The 23,694-nt window shown below is 45.9% G+C and overlaps 1 protein-coding gene across 5 annotated transcripts in view; it reads left to right on the top strand.

Moving 5' to 3' along the window:
- LOC115085770 (lymphocyte antigen 6E-like) overlaps positions 1–7,246 on the top strand; it is a 105,348-nt gene extending 98,102 nt beyond the window's left edge. For all 5 annotated transcript variants that reach the window (XM_029592157.1, XM_029592155.1, XM_029592154.1 and 2 more), the window contains 2 exons: positions 3,366–3,570; positions 6,685–7,246. In XM_029592157.1, the coding sequence (XP_029448017.1) occupies positions 3,366–3,570; positions 6,685–6,706 (227 nt within the window). In that variant the 3' untranslated portion in view covers positions 6,707–7,246. The remainder of the gene's footprint in view (positions 1–3,365; positions 3,571–6,684) is intronic.
- The last annotated feature ends 16,448 nt before the right edge of the window (positions 7,247–23,694 follow it).

The raw sequence follows: 23,694 nt of genomic DNA, 5'->3' as shown, positions 1-23,694 counted from the left end.
CCAACTTCTTTTCAAATTCTCTCTTAGCCTGTCTTATCAATGTCTTACATTTAACTTGCCAAAGTTTAAGCTTTATCCTATTTTCTTCTGTTGGATCCTTCTTCCAATTTTTGAATGAAGATCTTTTGGCTAAAATAGCTTCTTTCACCTCCCCTTTAACCATGCCGGCAATCGCTTTGCCTTCTTTCCACCTTTCTTAATGTGTGGAATACATCTGGATAGTGCTTCTAGGATGGTATTTTTTAACAATGACCATGCCTCTTGCACACTTTTACTTTTGTAGCTGCTCCTTTCTAACAATTTTTCTCATTTTATCAAAGTTTCCCTTTTGAAAGTTTAACACGAGAGCCGTGGATTTGCTTACTGTCCCCCTTCCAGTCATTAAATCAAATTTGATCATATTATGATCACTATTGCCAAGCGGCCCCATCACCATTACCTCTCTCACCAAATACTGTTCTCCACTGAGAATTAGATCTCTTCGGTTCCTGAACCAATTGCTCCATAAAGCTATCATTTATTCCATCCAGGAACTTTATCTCTCTAGCGTGTCCCGATGATACATTTACCCAGTCAATATTGGGGTAATTGAAGTCTCTCATTATTTCCGCACTACCAATTTGGTTAGCTTCCCTAATTTCTCTTAGCATTTCACTGTCCGTCTCACCATCTTGACCAGGTGGACGGTAGTATCACTATAGTCTTCCCTGACACACAAGGGATTTCTACCCATAAAGATTCAATTTTGTATTTTAGTCTCATGCAGGATGTTTATCCTGTTGGACTCTGTGCCATCAGTCTAACTTCAGTTATTCAGCCAGAGTGACTCACTGCTCTCTTGATTAACAAATGTTGGTACCTATTCAAACCAAATCACACTACCTCAACACCTTTCCAAGGTGAGTAACTGAACTGAACTTTTCAACCTTTTTACTTCGGTATACACTGCTCCTAGCTTATTTCTAGCTTATGGCTACTTTTTTTTGGGGGGGGGGGGGGGCGTTGTGTGTGTTTTTCGGGTTTTTTTTTAATACAAACACTCAGTTCTGCTTACTAGCTGCCTTACAGACTTTTAAAAATAAACACACTCCCTACTGCTTACTATCTGCCTTACAGACTTTTAAAAATAAACGCACTCCCTACTACTTACTAGCTGCCTTACAGAGTTTTAAAAATGAACACACTACCTACTGCTTACTAGCTGCCTTACAGATTTTTAAAAATAAATACACTACCTACTGCTTACTAGCTGCCTTATTGATTATTTAAAAATACAAAGAGTCTAACTTGTTTATTCACTTCCTTACTGATTATTAAAAGAACAAACACACTAAATAATATTCCCAAATAGTTAACTTTGCCCCAATACTTTTAAAAAGACAAGGTCCCACGCAAAAAAGTACTGATTCCTTCCACATTGTGTGAAAAAGTCTCACACACACTGTGTATATGTGCTGAGTACTTTCACACATACACAGCCTATAAGACAGAGAAGAAACAGACAAGGCTTAGGCTAGTGTTCACTGAAATTTGTCTCAAATAGGAGCTGCATATTAGACTGTCTAGCTTACAGTGCAGAGAGAGACAGACAGAGTGGCATCAAAACCTCCAAGCTATAGAGTGTAGGGACTTTCAGACAGCACGAAGGATTCAAAACACACAAGGCAGAGAATATAGGGGTATCAAAACTCCTAAACCATAGGTGCAGGAAATCACAAGCAGCAAAGAGGTATCTAAACCCCCAAGACATAGTGTGGGATGCTGGAAAAAGCATGGAAACATCAAATACCCAAATATATATTGTGTATTCTATGGTAAACAGTACAGAGGTATCAAAACCCCCAAAGCATAGACTGTGGGGTGTCGCAAAGAGCAGGGAGGCATGAAAACCCCAAGGCAGAACAAAGGGAACCAACAATATTTGCATAAACAGCCCAAGACACCAAAAGAACAACAAAGGCAACAGTAAGAGTAATAGAAATAGCATACCAAGGCACTGCAAAGGAGCAAGTCCCTGTTGACTTCACATTTCAAAGTGTTTTCAAGTTCCTCAATGCCTTGGTGTTATAGTCACTTCCGTGAGTTGAACTGCTCACCTACCATTAAGTAATCAGCTGACAACTGTCCGCTCCCATAATTCTCAAAATTTGAAAAATCTGATCTCCTTGATGCAGCCTGACGTGAAACACGGCCGTGTCGGGGTCTTCCATTTATAAGCATTGGTCTATTGTGGTTCTGAATACTTGTGCACAATTGATGTGTGCACAAACAGAATAAAAAACTATTTTGCTTGTTAAACTGTTATTGCCCAGTATAATTATTTGCCGCACATTATTTTGTTGCCTAAAATTTAGCTAGTACATGGGGGTAAATTTGTAAATGCTGTGTTTTATCCAGCAAAATCCAAAAGTCAGCCAGATATTGTGAATATCAACATACAGATAGATACATGGCAGTTACAATTTGATTACACTGTAGGCTATTTGGTGCTGTATTCAGCAGCTGCCTCATATACTATAGTTTTACTTTTTTCTATAATTTTTCTTTTTTTTTTAATGGCCCATTGCTTCCTGCTGCTTTGGGCCTTCAGCTCAATCCAACCTGAACTCCACTGGATTATGCAGCTACCATTCTTCATTTGAAATTTCCCCAGGGTTTTCCTTAAATCTTTTTTTCTTGCTGGATCCTTTTTTCTGTTTCGATGCGAGGTATGTGTTATTTGATATGTATGTTGAAAAACATTAAAAAAAAAGAGTTAAAAAAAAATTCCTCTTTCTCTCATGATGTTCCACATCGTAGTGATAGTTTCTAGCCAGGGACGAACGACCATGGCTCCCTTTTGTAACCCAGTATGCATGCACCCTGAGTCTGGCCACCGTCTACCACCCTTGTTCTACAACTGAGGCTCCCTCCCTCCCTCTCCCCCAGCCCCAGCCGACCCGGGGAGCGGAAGCTGGGCTCGGGAGTGAAAGCCAGAACTTCTGCACGCAAGCTCACCCTCCTGTGGTGTTAATATCAGTTAGATTTTTACCACAGTCCATGACTGGCAAACTCTCCACGTCGCTAAGGAAAAGCCGAGCCAATCCTGGTTTTCTACCCATTGCATGATGGGACTTTGTAATGCCTGCTTCTTGAGAAATTGAAACCGCCAGTCCTTGCATGAACTGAGTGTAAAGCCAGGAACGGCTTAGCCTCTCTGCTGCCATGAAGACTAAGGTGTATCGGTACATATAAATTCATAAAAGTCTTTCGAGGCCCACAAGATGATATCCAGAGCCCCATCACTTTGGAAAGCATCACCTTCAAGAAAGAGATTCATTATAAAAATACTTTTCATGTAATTCTCTCTCTTTGTGTCTGCACAGGAAAAAATGTAATCATTAAACAGTGTGCTCCAGTCTGTGCTTCAGGGGAAGGTGAATTCCAGGGCATGAAAGTTTCCATTTCCTGCTGCCAGGCCGATCTGTGTAACTACAGCGGAGCAACGAGCGTGAAAATCAGTTTCCTGGCTCTTCTCGTGCCGGCGGGTTTCGTCCTGTCCCTGCTGCGGGGCTGGACTCTAACAATAAGGTGAGGGAGCAGAGGGACGGATTGACCCCCCCAGGCTCCCTCTCATTCTGTGTCTGGGAGATAAACCTCTGCTAATTCAGGTTCCACGGTTATTCAGACATGAGGTGGGCCTCTTTAATGTTCTTCACTGCAACAAACAATCTCTGAAAGCCTCTCTCTCTGTGTAACGTCAGCTGCCTTCCTCTAGCTTGCATGTATGAAGTCAGAGGTAAGCAGCGGAACGAGCGAGCCACCGGTCCTATCAACCTTTTGCTCCACATACCATCAGTAACTAGGGAGCTTGGGTAGAGGCAGAGGTTGGTGTCTGCCTGTCTCCTGCCCCCCAACCCTGCAAAAAAAAAAAAAGAAAAAAATAAATCTAAAAGGTGTTCTGTTCCTGAAGTCAGATATACCCAAATTGTTTCCTGATCTCTTCCACAGCAGCTCATTTGTCAACTTGTGGCAAAATAGAAATAGTCCCCCAAAACCTAATGCATCATTAAGATAAAGCATAGCGCATATTACATCACAAGTTTAGCTCTGCATATGTCCCAGTATTATGGGTTTTTTTTCTATTTCCTATTATTGTTCAGCTGTTCAAGCCTGGAATCTGGATTTTCAGACTCCACATGGACTTACTGCCATCTGATCATCACTCAGCCCCTCCCTTGGCTAGTCGCAGAAAGCATAAACTGGGCATCACCAGGACCAGGGGGAGATCTGGAGTATGTTGGGAATGCCCAACGATAAAAAAATATATATATAGTGGGACACGGTGATTTCATTCATTTTTGAGATAATGGGCTGGGCATTGTTGAAAGATCACAAAATAATGTTTATTGGGTATATCTGACACAGAAATAGCCTCTCATTGGAAATGTCTGAAGTTGCCTGGTGAAGCAGCTCTACGCTATATATATATAGAAGGTTCATTATATGAGTAAATTGATGGTAATTAGAATGAAAATATTTTCAATATTATGCAGTTTGGAGACCCTTTGAATTATTTTTTCTAAGGGATCCTCTTTTTCTGATTATTGTTTGTAGATTTCTTTGGCTAGGGTAGGTAATATGAGTGGAGGGCAAGAATGAACCATGTTGTGTTTGATAAAAATGTCACATTGTAGAATCTTCTGTTATATTTTGTGATACTGTTAATATTGATTTAATAAACACTTAAATTTAAAAAATAATAAATTACCTTTATTTATGCAAAGGAAATGTATATCCAGGCAATAGTTTACCAGGGGGCAAAGGTCTTTGTTGTGATTTGCAATACTAGTGCAGCCACAAGACTACTGTGCACATTCAGAGGCTTAAGACAAAACAGTAATCAGAGCCTCAGAAGCTTCTTTGAGCTCATCAGGAGCTTTGATTTGAATACAGAGTTCTTCTCTGTGAGCTTTTGAGGCACTAACGGGTAGTATGGTCCAGCCTTGTGATGCCTACAGTACAGGATGGTTATAAAAAAAAGGGAAATGGTCAAATGTCCTTTCAGATTCCTCCCTGGGTCACCCCCCTTCCATGAAATTGCTGATGTATTTCCTACATTCAACCACTGGGGGACCATTTTTAATGAGAGAGAGAGAGAGAGAACCTGCCCATAATATCATGGCCCACAGGCAGGTATTTGTATCCCTATGGTAGGCCCACCTAGTAACTCGAGGTGGGGATTAGGTAAGTGTGTAGGGGGTTAGGGGCCACTTTGACATGCTACGTGACACCTACGAACAGAACAGTGGTCTCTTGTGAAGATTTGCTGGCCTTCGGAGTGAGGAAACTCACTCCAAGATGAGATTTGGGCAATGTTCTCTCAACCTAGCTTGATGGTCTACATCAACCTAGCTCTCTCTCTTCCCCCTGAAGCCAGACTTACAGGAGACATGGCAATGAAATGTTACAGCAGCTAACACATTTGAAAGAGGTGTTGTTAAAATCAGCATTATGGCTGTGCAATAGCTCTTCGCAGACAGGCTAACTCCTCCTATTTTTGGAATTTGCATCGCACCATACGATATGGTGCGATCGCATGCGGTAAACACGTTTTCGCATGCGAAAACGCCTTACCACATTTTGATAAATGACCCCCTTAGATGGGATATTCAGCAGCACGGCTATGCTTCTGAATATCCCTGGACAAATCACTACTTAAGACAGAGACGTCTTATCCATCTATGTTTACACCTGCTAAATATTGCTACTTAGCTGGCTAAGCAGCGCTGCCCCATTGCCCTGCTAACTGGATATAACTGGATAAATAGCGGCTGCTAGATAGTCAGATAAGTCCTACTACTATATAGCATTTGAATATCGACCTCCTTATGTCTAGCTCTTCCACTTTTCTCTTCAGCTCTGATAAGAAACCTCTACTTACCAGACCTACTTGTATACCCTTGGCAAACAAAAATGAGGAGCCAAGAAGAGAGATCTAGGTTTGCTCTGTTTAGCATGATCATGCTATTTAGTATTTGGTTACTCATGGTCAAGCTATTTAGCCAATCCTTTTTTTGTGTTTTTGTGCATGAGAATATCGTTGGCATTCTTTAAGAGTCACTTTTATCATGCTAACTCTAAATCTTTTATGCATCACTTGTTAAGTGGTACTCTAACATGCAATTTAATTTGCAAGCGCACATGTCAAATTGTTTTACCATGAGGTGGGTTTTTTTTTTTTTTTTTTTTTGCAAATGCCTCTAAATAGTTTTGCAAATGCCTCTAAATAGTTATGTGGCGCATAGGGTATCTTTATATCAATCAACTAACAGTTTGTATGAGGCGGCTAGCCAGGACTTTTTTGTTTCATAATATCATCTTAGACAAGTACTTTGGAAGCTGGGTCTCAGGAGTGAAAATATAGATTATGACAGTGTACAAATACTGCAAGACCTATGTAATCTCATTTTTCCCTTTTGCAATAATCTACTTGAACTCTGGCTTCACACTCACCTCCCCCCAAGTGAATATCTCATGCTGTCTTAAATTCTGAGTCACTACAACCACTGGCCAGCTGTTCCCTGCATCCACCAGCTTTTCTTTGATGGAGTCTGGCATTAAACCGCCAGAATGGTCCATGTATTTTCAGAAGGCTGAACATAGGTTTGCTGGGTTATTAACTGTCTTTTTTTTCCCCTCCAGATTACACCGAATTTATGAATAATGTTTAGATGCTGGAAGAAGTATTAAAATACCTGTGAAAGTTCAGCCAGCAGACTTTAACCCTCCTCCTTTCAGCAGGCACTGCCCACAATGCATGTGCCATACAAAACACGCTGTCTCAGTATCACAGCTCTACCTGCCCTGCCACCCAAGCCAACTGTGTGACACCACTGTAGCAACGTGACTCTTGCCTGCCTCAGTGCGTGGCTGAACTTCGTCCACCCAATGAGACAGACTTGTGCTTACCTAGCATGAGGTCCCACTAAGTTGCATTTTGAGATGATGCGAGTGAGCAGAACAAATAGACCATGAACAATAAAACCATCAGTCTTATGAGTTGATCTTCCGTGAAAGAAGTGATATGTAGTCTAGGAATATGGCTTGGTACAAAATCATCCATGCAAAGCCAGATTTCAGTAGTTGTTCATTTTTCGTTGTTCGATTTGCGGAAAATTCATCAATTATGTGTGACCCTATTTTGGTGGATTAGCTGTATCCTAAAGTGTATTTCCCAACCCTCTCCTGGAGGCACACCCTACCAGCTGGGTTTTCAGCATATCTATAATGAATATGTATGGGAGATTTGCATACATTGAACTCCCAGGGTTTGCAAATTCATCTCATACATATTCATTGTGGCAGTCCTAAAAACCCGACTAGCTAGGTGTGCCTCCAGGAGAGGGTTGAGAAACACTGATCTAAGGGTCCATAAAAACATTTGTACTTAGGAGCTACATCTTCAGTCTCTTCTCCCCCCCCCCCCCCCCCCCCTTCTTGTCTCAAGAGGATAATCTTCAAGGCCCAGGACTGGAATGAACTCCCTTGTGTGTAGAATACCATAGCTCTTTGGGGCAGGCATACATAAATTTTACTGTGGATGATTTCAAAAGAAACAATAATAAAGTGTCCAAATATATCCAGGGTTCTTAACGATGCAGGAGTATGGGTTGTTATTGTCTCTGCCTCCGGAGAATGTTTCCCTCAGGGCAGGGAGCTTGGAACTTGGTTATCCTCCATGGGGTAGAGAGACAAATGTCCCACGTTGGCTGGGGTTGTCCTAGTGGTGGGTGTCCCCTTTTCCCGCACTACCAGAGGTCCAAAGGCATTTCTGGTCTTCATCCTGTCTGGGCCGCTAGGATGGAAACTACGTTGAGGGTCTTCAGCTGTTCTACTCTCCCTTGGATTCCTCTCCAAAATTGCAGCCAGACCTTCCTGGAGGAAAGACCTTTTGCTAGAAACAGTTCTTACTGTCAGCTCTGAATAAGGAAGGATGACAGAAAATAAATCTTCCTTCCCTCTAGATGGAAAACGGGGGAAAGCTTCACTTCTGCGGATAATACAATCTCTCCTTGTTTGGGTGACGGGGTGAGCAGCTCCCTCCTGAGTAGGGGAAAGAACCTCCCAGAAAGATCAGGTCAAAAATAGGAAAAAAAAACCCCAAGGAAAAACAGCAAACTCTTTTTCCTTGTCAGCCCTGTACCAGGAATTGATCCTGCGGTCTCTCCCCTTCCTGTTCTAGACTGGGAGCCTAAAACTGAGAGAGCCCACCAACATACGTCTTACTCCAGGGGTGGCCAACGCCAGTCCTCGAGAGCCACAAACAGGCCAGGTTTTCGTGATAACCACTATGAATATGCATGAGAGAGATTTGCATGCACTGCCGTCATTGAATGCAAACCTATCTCATGCATATTCATGGTGGATATCCTGAAAACCTGGCTTGTTTGTGGCTCTCAAGGACTAGAATTGGCCACCTCTCTTGGTGCTCTGGAACCTTGAAGCCTCTCTTTGTGCTGCTTGGCCCCCTTTATCAGTGCCTACCTTGGAGGCTTAAGTGCCTCCTTTTCTTTTTTGTTTCTCCTTCATATTGACTTAGGATGCTAAATATCACCTTCAATGCCAGTTTGCCACCTGAGATGCCATCAGGGGTTCACGGCAATGTTGCTGGTAAGTGATAAACTCTTTTAGAGCCTTGGCTGTTCCTCCCACACTTGATCTCTTCTTGGTTTGCCATACTGGAGCTACTTTTTCGGTTCTTGCTGGTACTGCCAGTGCCGGTGCCAACCTGCCCAATTTTGGACACATTTACTTCATCTGCTCTGCCTTTCCCTATCCCTAACATGATTGTTTTTATGTTACTGGGGATGTGAAGATTATAACAAAGATTTAATATTTTGTAGTAGCATTGTACTGCCCAGACTATGCCAGTACCATGCTGCCTTGTGGAGAACACAGAGAATCTGCTGTAGTGAGTGTCTCACTGTCTTCTCTGCACTACTGCTCTGACACAGACAGGTTTCACAACACAGCCTGTTATGCTGCACTCTCTGCCCTGCCCTCACTGCTCACTTATGATCACTGCCTAGTGCGCACTGTTCACACTGTGCCTAAACAGTGAGTGTCACACTATCTGCTCTGTCTGCACTACTTCTCTGACATAGGCTTCACAACACAGCCTGTTATGCTGTACTCTCTGCCCTGCCCTCACTGCTCACTTATGATCACTGCCTAATGCGCACTGTTCACACTGTGCCTAAACAGTGAGTGTCACACTATCTGCTCTGTCTGCACTACTTCTCTGACATAGGCTTCACAACACAGCATGTTATGCTGCACTCTCTGCCCTGCCCTCTGCTCACTTATGCCCAGTGCCCACTGCCCACACTGTGCCCACCAATAGGCAAAGAGAGAATAAATGACTAATCTCAATTGTACCTAAGGCTTCAATCACGAGAAAGGAAAAACAGAACTGCAAGCGAAGCAACACATCTGAAATGAGACAAATATTGTGATGCAGCGCGGCCTCACTCTTTGCTTTCCTCTCTCATGTGATGGGCTGTTGATGGGTTGGCACAGTGAGACCATAAAATATACCACAACAAAAAACTTTAGCAATAACTCAGAGAGAGCTCAGAGCTATGCTTTCACACAGACAATATATTAAGAAGCACTGCAGAGCAATTCTCTGACATACTCAGTCTTCAAGAAAGCGTCACTGTACCGGGTCCACAGTGATAGATCAGACTAGCAAAATGCTTTGCTGTGATACATCATTCCTTGCATCTCCTCGACAATATGCCCATCCTCCCCTTCTCTGCTGACTGTCTGTTCTACAGTTTCTAACTATACACATGCCCCTGTTGCTTTCCTATGATTTCTATGAGTCCATTGACTATATTGGCTTATAGAAATCATTCTATTTAGAACAAATGAAACAAATAAGATTCTTTTAATTCTTAGGGCCCTTTCAATTCATTTCAGGACTCCACAAAAGAATCTAATTGGCCCCTGTTCTTTTCGTTTTTCTATTTTGTTTTAAACTAATGCACATGACTACATAATACTGCTGTTTGGTTCTTGTTAAAATCTAAGAGTAGAGATCATGTTACTCTCTTACTACGCGAGCCACGCTGGTTGCCAGCATATTAAATTCAAGTTCCAGTCTAGTGTGTTGAAATATACTTACAGGAATGTTCCTAGTTGCTTAGAGGAAATGTTGACGCCATACATTTTTACAAGGTCATTACAATCATCTGAGCTGGAATTTTGGCCACTCCATTTGTATCTGAAGCAAGCTTGAACACCACCAGGAATTCTGCATTCGGATGTAGTGTTCCATCCTTATGGAATGGCCTCCCAATGGAGGTGAGGCTTGAGTCTAATTATCTGAAATTTTGTAAACTGACTAAAGCCTGGTTTATTTGTGGAGGTGTTTAGTTGATGCTGGTTTCTCTTGGTGTTCTGCAATGAAATGTGAACTTCTTATACATGACAGGTGAGAAGTTGCATTTTTCAAGGACATTTGGGCTGATTTTATGTTAATGGGTTTAACTGAAGCGATAGAGAGTGGAAGGTAGGTTTTGAGATGGTGGGGAGGATGCTCAACATTATGTATGGTTTTAATTTATTGTATGGGAGTAGGGAAGGAGATGTAGCGGGTGAGGAGTATTGTTACGGAAGGAGAGGGATGAGGATGGTGGATGTGGGAAGGGCTAAAAGGATTTTAGTATTGCCTGTGATGCTGTGATGAAATGAATGTGATGCCTGTGATGAAATGAATGTATTGCAGCCATCAGTGTGCTCTGGTGCTTGTAGCCTATTTCCCATACCAATGCCTTCCATGGCTGCTGCTTTCACCTTCTTCCCAGGAGGGATCTGAATCTATATGGTGGGTGTCATTCTCCCACCCTGAATTACTGCTGCGCTTGTGACTGTTACCACTCCCTTCTCAAGCAGGTCTGATTTCATGGGAGATGATGTTATTCCACCAGACCAGTCTGGGACCAGTGTGAGACTATAGCAGCTTTTAGCCATTCCTCCTTTCATCAGACATACAGAGACTGCTTTGGACAACTCTTTTGAGATGGGGAAGCGGATAGTAAGAAATTTTAAATATAGACCTGTAATCCCAGAGGATCCTCTTGCCTGCCAGAAGTCCAAGTTGGTTACTCTATTAAGTGCTGAGTGTTGTGTTTGTGGCATGGTTGTGGACCCCTGGTTGCTGTGTCGATGACTCCTCCCACGGGGAGGGGCCCCGTGGGGAACCACAGCAACAGGCTGACTCCACAGCAAGCAAGACAAGGAAGAAGGAAGCTTTATTGTACAGCAGTAGAGCGATACCCGAGGAGCGGACAGCTCTCTTCAGCCACAGAGTAGTCTCCGAAGATAATGTTCAGTCCAGGCGCTGGTGATGTAAGTGCAGAGTAGATCTCACCTGATGCCGGGAAGCGAAGGATCTGGTAGTGGTCCGTGGAGCGGGGTAACCCGAGAACCCAGTCCCAGATGATGTAGTCAGCGGTGACAGATCCGGTAGTTTTCCGCAGGACGGAGTATGCCGAGAATCTGGTCGGTGGTGTGACAAGGTAGAGAGACTGAAGAATGAGGTACTCACAAGGCCGTTAATGAGGCCGAGGATATAGCTTCCGCAGTAGTAAAGATAGCGAGGTAGACCGAATGCCAGCGCCATGGTCTTTGAGGAGCAGGTAACCCAGGAAGTAGGAACGGGGCAAGGCCCTCGAGGAGCGAGTACCTAGGCGTCCTTCTAAGCAGGATACCTGGAGAGAAATAGAAGAAAGCAAGACCCCGAGGAGCGGGTGTCTTGAGTGTCTTTGCTGAGCGAGAAACCCCGGAGGGTAGGTAGGAGTTGCAGGGGCCCCCGAGGAACGAGTACCCAGAGCGTCCTGGAATCAGGGTAATCCCGGAGGGTGGTAGAAGTAGGTACTCTGAGTGAGCCTCTCAGAAGCGGTCGAAATTAGCTGGACCGGAATCCTTGATACCTCGTGGCAGTATTGGAGATTGGAGGCCAAGTACCCGAAATTAGTGACATCATGCGGTGGGGACGCCCCCGGGGTTCCCGCCATGACGTATTCAAAGGTGAGGGCGATGCGCGTGCCCTAGGAGGCATCGGGGAGAACATGGTGAACGCAATCGCCCATGCCGGTCCGGGGACGCCGGAGAGGTCGGCAAAGTGAAGCGGAGGCAGCCATCTTTCCCAGAGGAGAGGAGAGAGAGAAAAAAGAGGTAGGACAGAGAGGGCACAGCCGTCTGCGACCGACAGGCGCAACATTGAGCATTTACTAGCCTGCTGGGCTCTGGAGATCTTTCTGTCCCATCCTGAAACATGGCTTAAGCCCTGAGCATTTTTAGGGATGGGAACCCAGCCAGTGACAGGGGTGCATATGATGGAGGCCGCCTAGCTCTGATTCCTCTCCTACAGCATGCCCCTGCCGGCTGTCCAATGCTATCACACTTTATTCTGGGCCTTTCTTTGGTCTCCATGGAGGCAGCACAAGCTGCAGCAAATGCTTGTCCCCAAGCTCCTGGGCCATTCCTCCCTGCTCTCGGGTCTGCCAGTTCATGTTCACTCCACCCGACGGAGGATGCAGCCCTGAGCTGGAGAATCATCGGACTGAGAGAAAGAGTAGGATGGGACAACAGTTGAGTCAGAGCAGCAAAGGAGCCAACCACTTTGGGGGGGGGGGGGGGGGTGAAAAAGGGAACTGGAGAGGGCTCTGAGGTGTGGGGATTAGAACATGAAGAGGAAATGAAATTCAGGCCCAGAAGGAAAATGAGCAGTGTTAGCAGAGTAGCACCAGCCTTGCCCAGTCCTGTCGTTCAGGTGTCAGATGGGGTATCCGCAAAGGGGACCTCCCAGAGCCTCCAGAAGAAGCAGGATCTGTGGAGCAGGAAATGATTACGCCTTCTTCCTTCTATGCGTGAAAGGGATACCTTACTTCAGAATCTTTGAAAGCAAATAATGAACTTTATAGACACAGTTACCTGATTCTGTGCATACTGTGGCCCGCGGCAAGAGCAAGCTACAACCCGTCTAGGCAACCCTTACAATCCCTCCCCTCCTCATAGAGGATCAGGGTCACATTACCTTTTGCTATTGATCCTTCCAAACTGGAGCAAGATGGGTAAGTGGAGGTTTGGGCAAAAGAGATGGTGGAATGGGTAACAGTTCAAAAACATTAGGAAAAAAATGGAAGAAGAAGTAGAAATGAACAGATAGCAATGGGGGGAGCAGAAAGCTAGGCGACAAAGGTGGCGAGAGGTGACAGGGAAGAGAGAGAGAATGGATATACGAGAGAATGAGCCGGAGAAAAGAGGCGAGGCACGTAACGGAGAAAAGAGGTGAGGCACGTAACAGATAAAAGCATCAGGAAAACTGGGTGAGAGCTGGAAACAGAGGGCAGACTGAGAACTGCATGATGAGACAGGCAACAAAAACAGGAATGAAGGCGAATTATGTTTTAACCCTTTTTTTTTTTTTAGAGGATTTTTCTATATCCCGAGGGTGCATAAAATAATTTGTTTCTGGGGCTGTCTAATCTGCCGCTACCCCCAACTCTTAGGGTCCCAAGGGGCAGGTTATTTCTATGGGGGGGGGGGGGGTGTGAGGAAGAATAACCTTCTAGGACCAGGCGGTGGGGGGATTTTCCTCTGCTAACGTGTTACTGCACTCTTTGATGGTGGGGGTGCTGCAGGAGCCGGCAGGAGCCGGCAGGGCACAGTCTGGGTGTTCCAAATAAATTTGATTTGGATTCTTCAAGAATTAAATAAATATCAAATCATGTTGATTACTCCTCCACCTCATCTCCGTATTCCAAATGGGTATTTACTGACCCTCATGTAGGTGTCCCTGGCTGGTACTACTCTCTGGGAGGCTGCTTACCCCTTCCTGCGTATGAATGGGCAAAGTGTCCCAGCCTAGCACGGAAATCCTGGCACAGAGTCTTTCCCCGCCTGTGTCCTGTATTCCCAAAAGTGGAGATCCAGATGGGGGGGGGGGGGGGGGGTCTCCCGGCCGTTAATGGTTCTTCTGTTTGGATTCCTCTGACTGTGACCACTCTTAAGGAGAGGTTCTGATCTTTAACCAGAACCTGGCTGTTAACAGCCCAGCTCCCGCAACGGGAGGAGGGATTGTCCAAAACCTCCTGACAACCAAAAAGAGGGGGGGAAAAAAAAACCAACAACCGCTTTCACAGTCCCAGCCCTTCCTCTGATGCAGCCCCTCCCCTGGAACGGAGAAGGGAATCTCAGATCCCACCCCCTCGCTCTCCGGATCCGGGGCATGGCCTTGTCCGCAGCTGGAGGCAGACCCTCGCCGGCCGGGAGTGCACGGAAACGAATCGCCTCTCTGTCGAAGCCCCAGGCTAGGTGGGCAGGCCCTATATTCAGGCAGGGATAACCCAAAGCAGCGCCTAGCTCCCAGGAAACCAACCCAAAAGTCCACACAGCTCGCTGACCTGATCCTTCCTTCTAGGCGGGGATGCATCCTAGGATGCATCCTAGGCCATCCTAAGAAGCAATGTCACCTAGCCGGATACACCCGCTATTCAGCGAGCTCAGACGGATAACTCATCCCCTCCCAGGAATGGCCCTCAAACGTCCCTTTTTTTTTATCCAGCTAATTAAGTAGTCATCCAACTGCAATTTAGCCGGCTGAGTGGCTGAATATGCCACATTTTGTCATTTAGACGGAGAACTTGTTCCTTTGCCGCTGGGGATTTTTTTTTTTTTTTTTTTGGTGGAATCTCACCCAAGGAGACTTCTCCAGTCTCAGCTCCTGAATTTTATTGCTTTCTGCATGAATGAAGTGAAGCATTCGTTGGTGGGGTCGTGAATCTGCCTCCGCGGCGCTCGGAATCTCCACCCAGGCTCTAAGGTCCTCCACCAACTCCTTTGCGCTGCCCATCCCTCCCTCCTTGACCGACATTAGAAGCACATTTGGTCCGGTTTCTCCTCTCCTTTCCCATCCTGAGGTCCAATAGCTTCTTCCTCATCTGCCTAGGAAAGGGAGGTAATTTCTTGTACTTTGCGTATGCTTCTAGATTTAAAAAAAAAGACTAGGAAAGGTAGGTAATTTATTTTAGTTTGTGTGTGTTTATCTTGATTTAAAAAACCAAAAAACTAGGTGTGGTAGTATCTTTTAGTGTCTTTCTTTCCCTCCTACCCATGCCATCTCCTACCCATCCATAAACTCATTCTTTGATTTAAACCTCTTATCACATATAAAAGAAGAAGAGGCATTTTCATATCAAAACTCAATCAGAGATTTATCTAAAACAAGGGCGTGACATAGCTCTTATCAGTTAGATGATTTGTCCCCTTACAGGTTATTGGAAAATTAAGATTAAATACATGACATCAATTTAAAGGACTTTGACTTACACATCCCTATTCCCACAGCAACATAAATTAACTAAGGACTCAACAATATTAAGACGCACACAGCAGTCCAGCAGCAAGATGGGAGCCTTCTAGCTTTTTGCATAGAGTGCCATATGTATGATTATCTACCAATTGGTGAGAGATTGTACATGTGGCTCTCAGAGAATAAGTCCATACTCTGCAGGTTAGTGTGGCAGTCCTGGGGGAGCTGAGAGAGATAGAGAGGTATATAGAGGAGACCTTCAGGGACATAGTAGACAAGTCCCCAACTCAGGTCTGGCATGTGAGCCCTACGACTGTGGAGGGATTGGTGCTGCCGGCTAGTAAACTAGCTGGGCCCCCACTGATAGTAGGCAGACTCATTCTGATTGGGACAGGGTCTAGGCTTCACCTGTACCAACCTCTTCTCCCGGCGAGCTGAGCCCTTGGGTTCTGAGGCCAGCAGGACTTACCTGAGGATCCTGAGGAGAGTGGACAGGGAAGGTCAGAAACCAGACCAGGGTAAGGGCAGGTGGAGATCAGGCAGTGTCAGTATCCAGGCAGAGGTCAAGATCCAAAGGCAGTAAGAGAGGGAAGGCAAAACAAGGAAAGGAGGCAAGAGACTAGGCAAAGATTAGAACTGGACTAAGCCAAGGCAAGAAACAGGACAGGAACAAGGCAGGGCAAGGAGCAGGACTAGAATACAGCAAGGGAAGGAGCAGGGCTGGAAGAACACGCACTGCAGGCAGCAAGCCACAGCAGGAGGACCTGTTGCTGAGGCACTGACTAGGAGCATGGCTGGGATTTAAATACTCAACCATGCTGATGTCATCACAAGGCGCCACTGCTACTGTTCCTCCCACAGGTCCTTCTTATTATGGTCAGTGGCACGTGCACACGTCTAAGGAGCAAGGCAGATGGTGTTAGGGAACACAGTGGCGTCTCTGTCACAGGTAAGGCTTGTGGCATCTTGGAGTGAGTGAAGCCTGTTGTAGGACCGCCCTGCGATCATCCAAATGTTACAAGCCCTGTGATGCTTTGGAGAAGCAAGGTCACATGGTTGGACAGTATCGCCCTAGTGCATCAGGAAGCGATCCTCTAGCAAGGACCAGCTCGCCAGGTGATACAGTATACTTTTTCACCGAGGATGAGTCTCCAGGGCAAGAGCCCAGGAGGAAGGGTTAAGTTGGCTTCCTTAGTTGGTTATTTATTAATGAAAACCCCCCTCACAAAAGACGGAGGTTTGAGCATGCTACCATTTAAGTGAACTGCAGCAGGAAAAAAAAGGGGGACAATGCACTTATGTAACTTGAGCCCTCAGCCTAGGAAACTGAAAAGATTTCCAGACCCCTTACTGTGAAGGTACTTAAATGACCATTGAATAGATTAGTCAGAGATTCAGGTAGGGGATTTGCATTTCACAGCCCCCTAGACTCCTGCTAGTAATTTTGAGGAAATATCACTAAAAATCAAAGGATTCAAATTCCTAAATTACAGAACTATGACTGGGAAAGGGATTTATGAGAGAAATGTACTGGAGAACAGTCCTAAGAAGCAAACAGATTCTCACCCTGACTAAAGGGTATTCAGACACTTGGGCACCGAGTTCCCAGACAACAGCAAGAGATAGCCAGGCAGGATGGAGGGGCATGTACATGGTCTCTTTCTGTGGTCCTGCCTGGGGCTTGGCCTTTTTTTTTTTTTTTCCCAACGCAATTTTATTGGGGTTTGGCCTTTTAGCTGAGAGAAGATGACTCATACAGGGTCAGATAAAAGAGAAAGCAAAATTTATACTTTTGCCTGAGAGTTAAAATCACTGAAAGCTAAACTGCCATGAGCCTAATAAGTCTGTAAAACCCATGGAAGGAAGGGAAAATGATGTCATCAGGTTGATCAGTCTCGAAAATGAAGGCTCCTCATCCCCTCGGGCTATTCATTATATATCGTAGCCATCACTACTTAAAATCAAGTGTCATTGTTAAGAAAAACTTACTGCACAAGACGGATGGTGGCCCAACGCAAATCGGTAGATTTCAAGAAATACTCATACCAAAAAGGGAGCAGTGACCAGGCGGCGGCTGAAAACAACGTGGCGGACCAGGATGGCCTAGAACAAATGGAGGATCCACTGGAAAAACTGAGACAGCAGAAATGAACTTTCCTACTTGAGCGGAGCTATGGTCATGGTTTAGTGAACTTCGACAAGAATAAAAGACTACAAAACTGAGATGTCGGAATTAATGGGTGAACTGAGAGAGGAAATGGCCGAATTAGACTGATGCATGTTCGATATCGAAAGCGCAGCGGAGTCTCAGACCACTGAGATGCAGTGACTTCGTGATACCACCTCCGCTATTCAAGCAGATTATTCCTCACTCCTTGAAAAAGTCGAAGACATAGAAAAAAGATCAAGAAGAGCAAACTTAAGCATTTGAGGGGTACTGGAGACCCCTGAATTCTCAGACTGCCATGAAGTGGTTCAAAAGATATGCTAACACATTCTGTTACAAGAACAATCCCCTGAAACAACGGACGCTCCATCAGCAATCACCATTGAGTTGGAGAGAGCACATAGAGCTTTGGGCCCAAAGCTTTCTAATCGCCAGCGTGACATTATCGCTTGCTTCCACAAATTTGCAGTGAAAGTCAGGATCTTTGCTGTGGCGCGCAAGTTACCTTCCATAGAGTGGGAGGGCCACAATCTAGCACTTTTTGCAGATATATCAGCAATCACCCTCAGACGCTGAATGGAAATGAAGGAGATCACCGACATACTACAGTGGGAAAAAATTTGCTATCAATGGCTCTTCCCCTTTGGACTTGAATTTACTATTCAGGGATCATCGAAATTGAGTAAGATCAAACAACAAAGCCGCCTCGATACTTAAGGATGCAGGACTGGAGATCCTCGTCGGAATCCTGAAAGCTTCCCTGCAAAGGAGAGCGGCATCTTCGGAGGAAAACAGATGAAGGGGTTACTGGATCTTCTACCACTTGATCGTTACCATATATGGATTCTATATTCTCTATTTTCAATACATTATAGCAAAAGTACACCGATATGGTCAGTAATTCACTGTTGGTAACAATAGTATTGGCACTTGCCTACTGGAATAACAGATAATCAGTATAAGTTGGACTAGATATGTTGAATTTATAATAGAAAATTGCTGTTTATTTGCCCGAGGGGATGGGTAACTTTGAGTCTGAATGACGATTCCTCCTCTATATAGCTTGCATCCGCATTCAGATGAATGCGGCTGCTTTGGGAAGGAATGAGGGATGGGGGGAGAGGTGGGGGATCAAGTTGGGATAGAGGGAGGCTTGGGAAGGGGTGGAGGGGGAGGATTGGGGACAAGGATAATGATGGGTGATATCTTTAGTACTGACAGTAATTTGTTAGTTTTTGCCATATTTCAATTTTCAGGATCTCTTTATCTTGGACTAATTCTTGGGAGTATTGCAATGTGGGTTAGAGAGCCCATTTGTGTTCTACTAGTGTTAAGAACAAGGACTCTACGCAACAGGGAGCGAATGGACATTATTCCCTCCCACCTTTTAGAATGGCCACATTTACAATTTTGTCGCTTAATGTCAAGGGGCTAAATTCCCACTGGAAGCGGCTACTTCTTTTCAATGATCTTTGGCAGTTACAAGTAGGAGTGGCCTGTATTCAGGGATCACATCTCAAACGTAGGCATGAGCATTTGATAAGTTCCACAGATTATCCCTCTCAATTTTGGTCAGCATCTACGAAGGAATATAAATATACTGAGGTTGGGATTCTCATACGCAAGGATTTGATATTTGAATGCAAATATTGTTATAGGGATCCCAAGGGAAGGATTTTGATTTTAGTTATAATTGTTAGAGGAGAAACATACACTTTGATTAACATATATGCATCTAATTCCAGACAAGGGTCCTTTTTCTCTAGAGATGTGCATTCGTTTTAAATGAATAAGACAATTTCAACGAAATTGTCTAATTCATCATGGATCAGGGAAACCGATAAACGAAGGGAATTTTTCTGATAATTTGGAAAAATTCGTTTTTCATCTTAGTGCACACTAACGGGAATTAAAGTGATGTCCTTTCGTGGATTACAAACTGGTTAAAAGGTCAATTTTCTCAGTGGAAAAGTGTAAACAGTAGCATGCCTCAGGGATCTGTACTTGGACCGGTGCTTTTCAATATATTTATAAATGATCTGGAAAGGAATACGACGAGTGAGGCAATCAAATTTGCAAATGTTACAATATTATTGAGTAGTTAAATCACAAGTGGATTGTGATAAATTGCAGGAGGTCCTTGCGAGACTAGAAGATTGGGCATCCAAATGGCAGATGAAATTTAATGTGGACAAGTGCAAGGTGATGCGTATAGGAAAAAATAACCCATGCCATAGTTACATCATCGGGCTGATGCAATAAAAGTCACAGGAGAGCGGGCGAGTGCCCGCTCTCCCAGTGCACGCACAGGCCACTCTCCTGTGTGCATGATTTAGTATTCAAATGAGGGCCCGTGGTAAAAAGAGGTGCTAGGGACACTAGTGCGTCCCTAGCACCTCTTTTTTGACAGGAGCGGCGGCTGTCAGCGACTTTGACGGCCGATGCTCAATTTTGCCGGCGTCATTTCTCAAACCCGCTGACAGCCACGGGTTCGGAAACCATATGCCGGCAAAATTGAGCGTCCGATTTTCAACCCGTGAGCCACAGGCTGGTTTTAAATTTTTTTTTAAATTTTTAAATTATTTTTTACTTTTGGGACCTCCGAAGTAATATCTCCATGATATTAAGTCGGAGGGTGCACAGAAATTAATGCCTACCTTTGGGTATGCGCTAATTTCTGAAAGTAAAATGTGCCACTTGGCTGCACATTTTACTTACTGAATCGCGCAGAATTAGTTTCGGGGGGGGGGGGGGGGGTTGGCCGCACATTTTCGACGCGCTATTACCCCTTACTGAATAAGGGAGAGTGACCTGTGCATGCGCTGGGAGAGCGGGCCCTCGCCCGCTCTCCCAGCGCATGCACAGGCCACTCTGCCATTTGGATGCGCTATTACCCCTTACTGAATAAGGGGTAAAGCTAGCGCGTCGAAAACGTGCGGCCAACCCCCCCTCCCCCCCCGAAACTAATAGCGGGCGTGGTTCCGGCCCAGGGACAGTTTCGGAGGCCTTGGCCACACCCCCGGGGAATCGCGCGCCGGCGGCTGGGGGTTGGGTTAGGGAGGGGAAGGGAGGGGAAGGTGGGGAGAGGTGGAGGGAACGGGCAGCGCGCGCAGGGCTCGGTGCGCGCAAGGTGCACAAATGTTCACCCCCTAGTGCGCTCTGACCCCGGATTTTAAAAGATACGCATGGCTACGCGCGTATCTATTAAAATCCGACGTACTCTTGTTTGCGCCAGGTGCGCGAACAAAAGTACGCGCTTGCGTATTTTTTAAAAATCTGCCCCTTAGGGAATAGCCACTGCTATTAATTGCATCAGTAGCATGGGATCTTCTTAGTGTTTGGGTAATTGCCAGGTTCTTGTGGCCTGGTTTGGTCTCTGGTGGAAACAGGATGCTGGGCTTGATGGACCCTTGGTCTGACCCAGTATGGCAATTTCTTATGTTCTTATAAATTAGATAGGATTTTAGACAGTGGGGTAGATTTTACAAATCTACGCGGGATTTTATAAGATACGCGCGTAGCTGCGCGTATCTTATAAAATCCGGGGTCGGCGCGCGCAAGGGGGTGCACATTTGTGCAACCTGCGCGCGCCGAACCCGGCGCACGCTGCCTGTTCCCTCCAAGGCCGCTCTGAAATCAGAGCGGCCTTGGAGGTAACTTTCCTTCCGCCTCCCCTCACCTTCCCCTACCTAATCCACAACCCCCCCCCCTACCTTTGTCGGCAGATTTACGCCTGCCAGACGTAGGCGTAAATCTGCGCACGCCAGTGGGCTGCTGGCTTGCCTTCACCCCACCCGGAGGCTGGTCTGGAGGCCTTGACCACGCCCCCGGGCCGGCATCACGCCCCCGACACGCCTCCCGCCCCGCCCCGCCCCGAATTTCACGCCGCCCACCCGACACGCCCCCGACATGCCCCCTTTTCAAAGCCCCGGGACTTATGCGCGTCCCGGGGCTTGCGTGTGCCGCCGAGCCTATGCAAAATAGGCTCAGCGCGTGCAAGGGGCTTTTTTAAGGATTACGCGCATAACTTATACGCGTAACCCTTTTAAATTCCAGCCCAGTGCTGGGGAGGTGTTTGCTGTTAAGAACATAGAAAATAACTGCGATGTTGTCAATAAAATAGTGGCCGTTCCCACGCTTGGGCATTGACGGGAAAGGAAGCGCGCCGGAATCCTTTCCAGTTTTGTTTCTTTTCCTTCAGTTTCTTCACTTTTAGTTGGCTTTGCCGCTCTGCGGCACCCACGACAGCACTTTTCAGTGCTTACCAAACGAAAAGACTTGTGATGCTGCAGAATGGCTGAAGTACCGCATCCACGGTAAAGATGGAGTTCCTTCACGGCGTGCAATCCTTGCTTTGCCCCAGATACGCCCGTGGACCTATCCGCTTTTCCCCAACACTCCAGGGCGCCATACCTAGAAGAACTGCACAAGTCCCTCCGAAGCAGCAGTAGGATCCTCCTCCCACAGTACAGCATTGTCCGTCTGGTCAGAAAATGAGTTGGGCAGAAGCTCCTCATCGCCTCCCTCATTGGCCTAAATCAAAGCCACGGCGGGGTCCAAGTGTTACAATTGCCCCGCATCACACCGAAGTCCTCATCGAAGAAATGTAAGTCAGCCCTGGCGCCATCGGTGCAAGGTGCCGCAGTGCGCTCTGTGCACCGGCAGACCAAAGGGATGCGCACGATGGACGGTACACAGCCTTTGTTAAAACTGCTTTCACTCGATCACCGGGAGAGCATTTTTGCAAGTCATTCCCATGACAGTTATTATAGCCATGGAAATGGGCTCTGACAAAGTTGCCCACCCTGGGCTGGATTTTAAAAGGGTTACGCGCATAAGGTACGCGCGTAACCCTTTTAAAACGCCCCTGCGCGCGCCGAGCCTATATTGCATAGGCTTCCGGCACGCACAAAGCCCCAGGACGTGCAAAAGTCCCAGGGCTTTCTTGGGGTGGGCGTGTCGGGGTTGTGACGCGGTCGGTGCGCCATCCAGGGGCGGTGCCGCGGGCGTGGTTTCGGCCCAGGGGCGTTCCGGGGACGTGGCTGCGGCCTCCGGACTGGAACATGGCACGCGGCAGCCGGCCTGGCGTACGCAAAGTTACGCCTGCTTCCAGCAGGTGTATCTTGTGCGACAAAGGTAGGGGGGGGGTTTAGATAGGGCCGGGGGGATGGGTTAGGTAGGGGAAGGGAGGGGAAGGTGGGGAGAGGCGGAAGGAAAGTTCCCTCTGAGGCCGCTCCGAAATCGGGAACGGGCAGCGTGTGCAGGGCTCGGCGCACGCAAGTTGCACGCAAGTTGCACAAATGTTTTTAAAATGTACCCCCCTATATGCAGTTAGCATCACTACCCAAGTACTTTTATCCGCATTTGTGCAAGGCACAAAAAAAGGAGGTGCCTCTTCCTTTCACTTTGAATATCAGTAGAAATCCCACAGGTAAAAAGTACTCATGGGCTTTGCAATAATACGGGCAGTATCAAAATTGCCCTCTGAATGTCTCCAGTTCTATAGTATTTTTGCCACACATTCCTCCTGCCTGATATTTATCTGTATGTGTGGGTTTCCTGCTCCGCGTTTGTGGTGTTGACCTATTTATTGCCATTTTTTGTGATTAACTATTATTTTCCTTTTCAGATGGAGTCTCCTAATAAGATTTAACACCATTCACACTAGTTCTTGCTTTATTGCAGGACACTGTTTTGCACCCATAATAAATCAAGCCTGTGTCCTAATGAATAATAAATGTAGATCTCCTGCCATGCTGTGTATGTGACGGAAGAAAGATGGAATTTGGAGAAAAGAGGAGATTTTGAAATAGTTCTGAAAAAATTCAGAGCATTTAATGTTCCCTTCATGGGAGCACCCAGTGTGAATTAAGTGAACTTTATCTGACTTTTGCCAGCAGAAATGGAACTGAAGGGGAGCCATGTAAATTGTATTATTGTCCAAAATGTTTCTTGCAGCTCTATGGACCGTGGAAGAATCCACTTCAATCCTATTGGTTGCCAGCAGTGGCAGTGTTGGCTTTTATCCCAATTAACTTTGCTACTCCAGTTACAGGAAGCATGGGCCCGAATGGATTGTGTACATGTTCATGATGTGTATTTTCTACATGTCTTGGGTTTAAGGTAGGATTTTCATATCTTTAGGCTATGCTGGCCATAATCT

The sequence above is a fragment of the Rhinatrema bivittatum genome, chromosome 2, assembly GCF_901001135.1.
Source record: "Rhinatrema bivittatum chromosome 2, aRhiBiv1.1, whole genome shotgun sequence".
Lineage (NCBI taxonomy): Eukaryota > Metazoa > Chordata > Amphibia > Gymnophiona > Rhinatrematidae > Rhinatrema > Rhinatrema bivittatum.
Note: the sequence above shows the minus strand (reverse complement) of the source record. Positions and strands in the feature narration are given on the sequence as shown.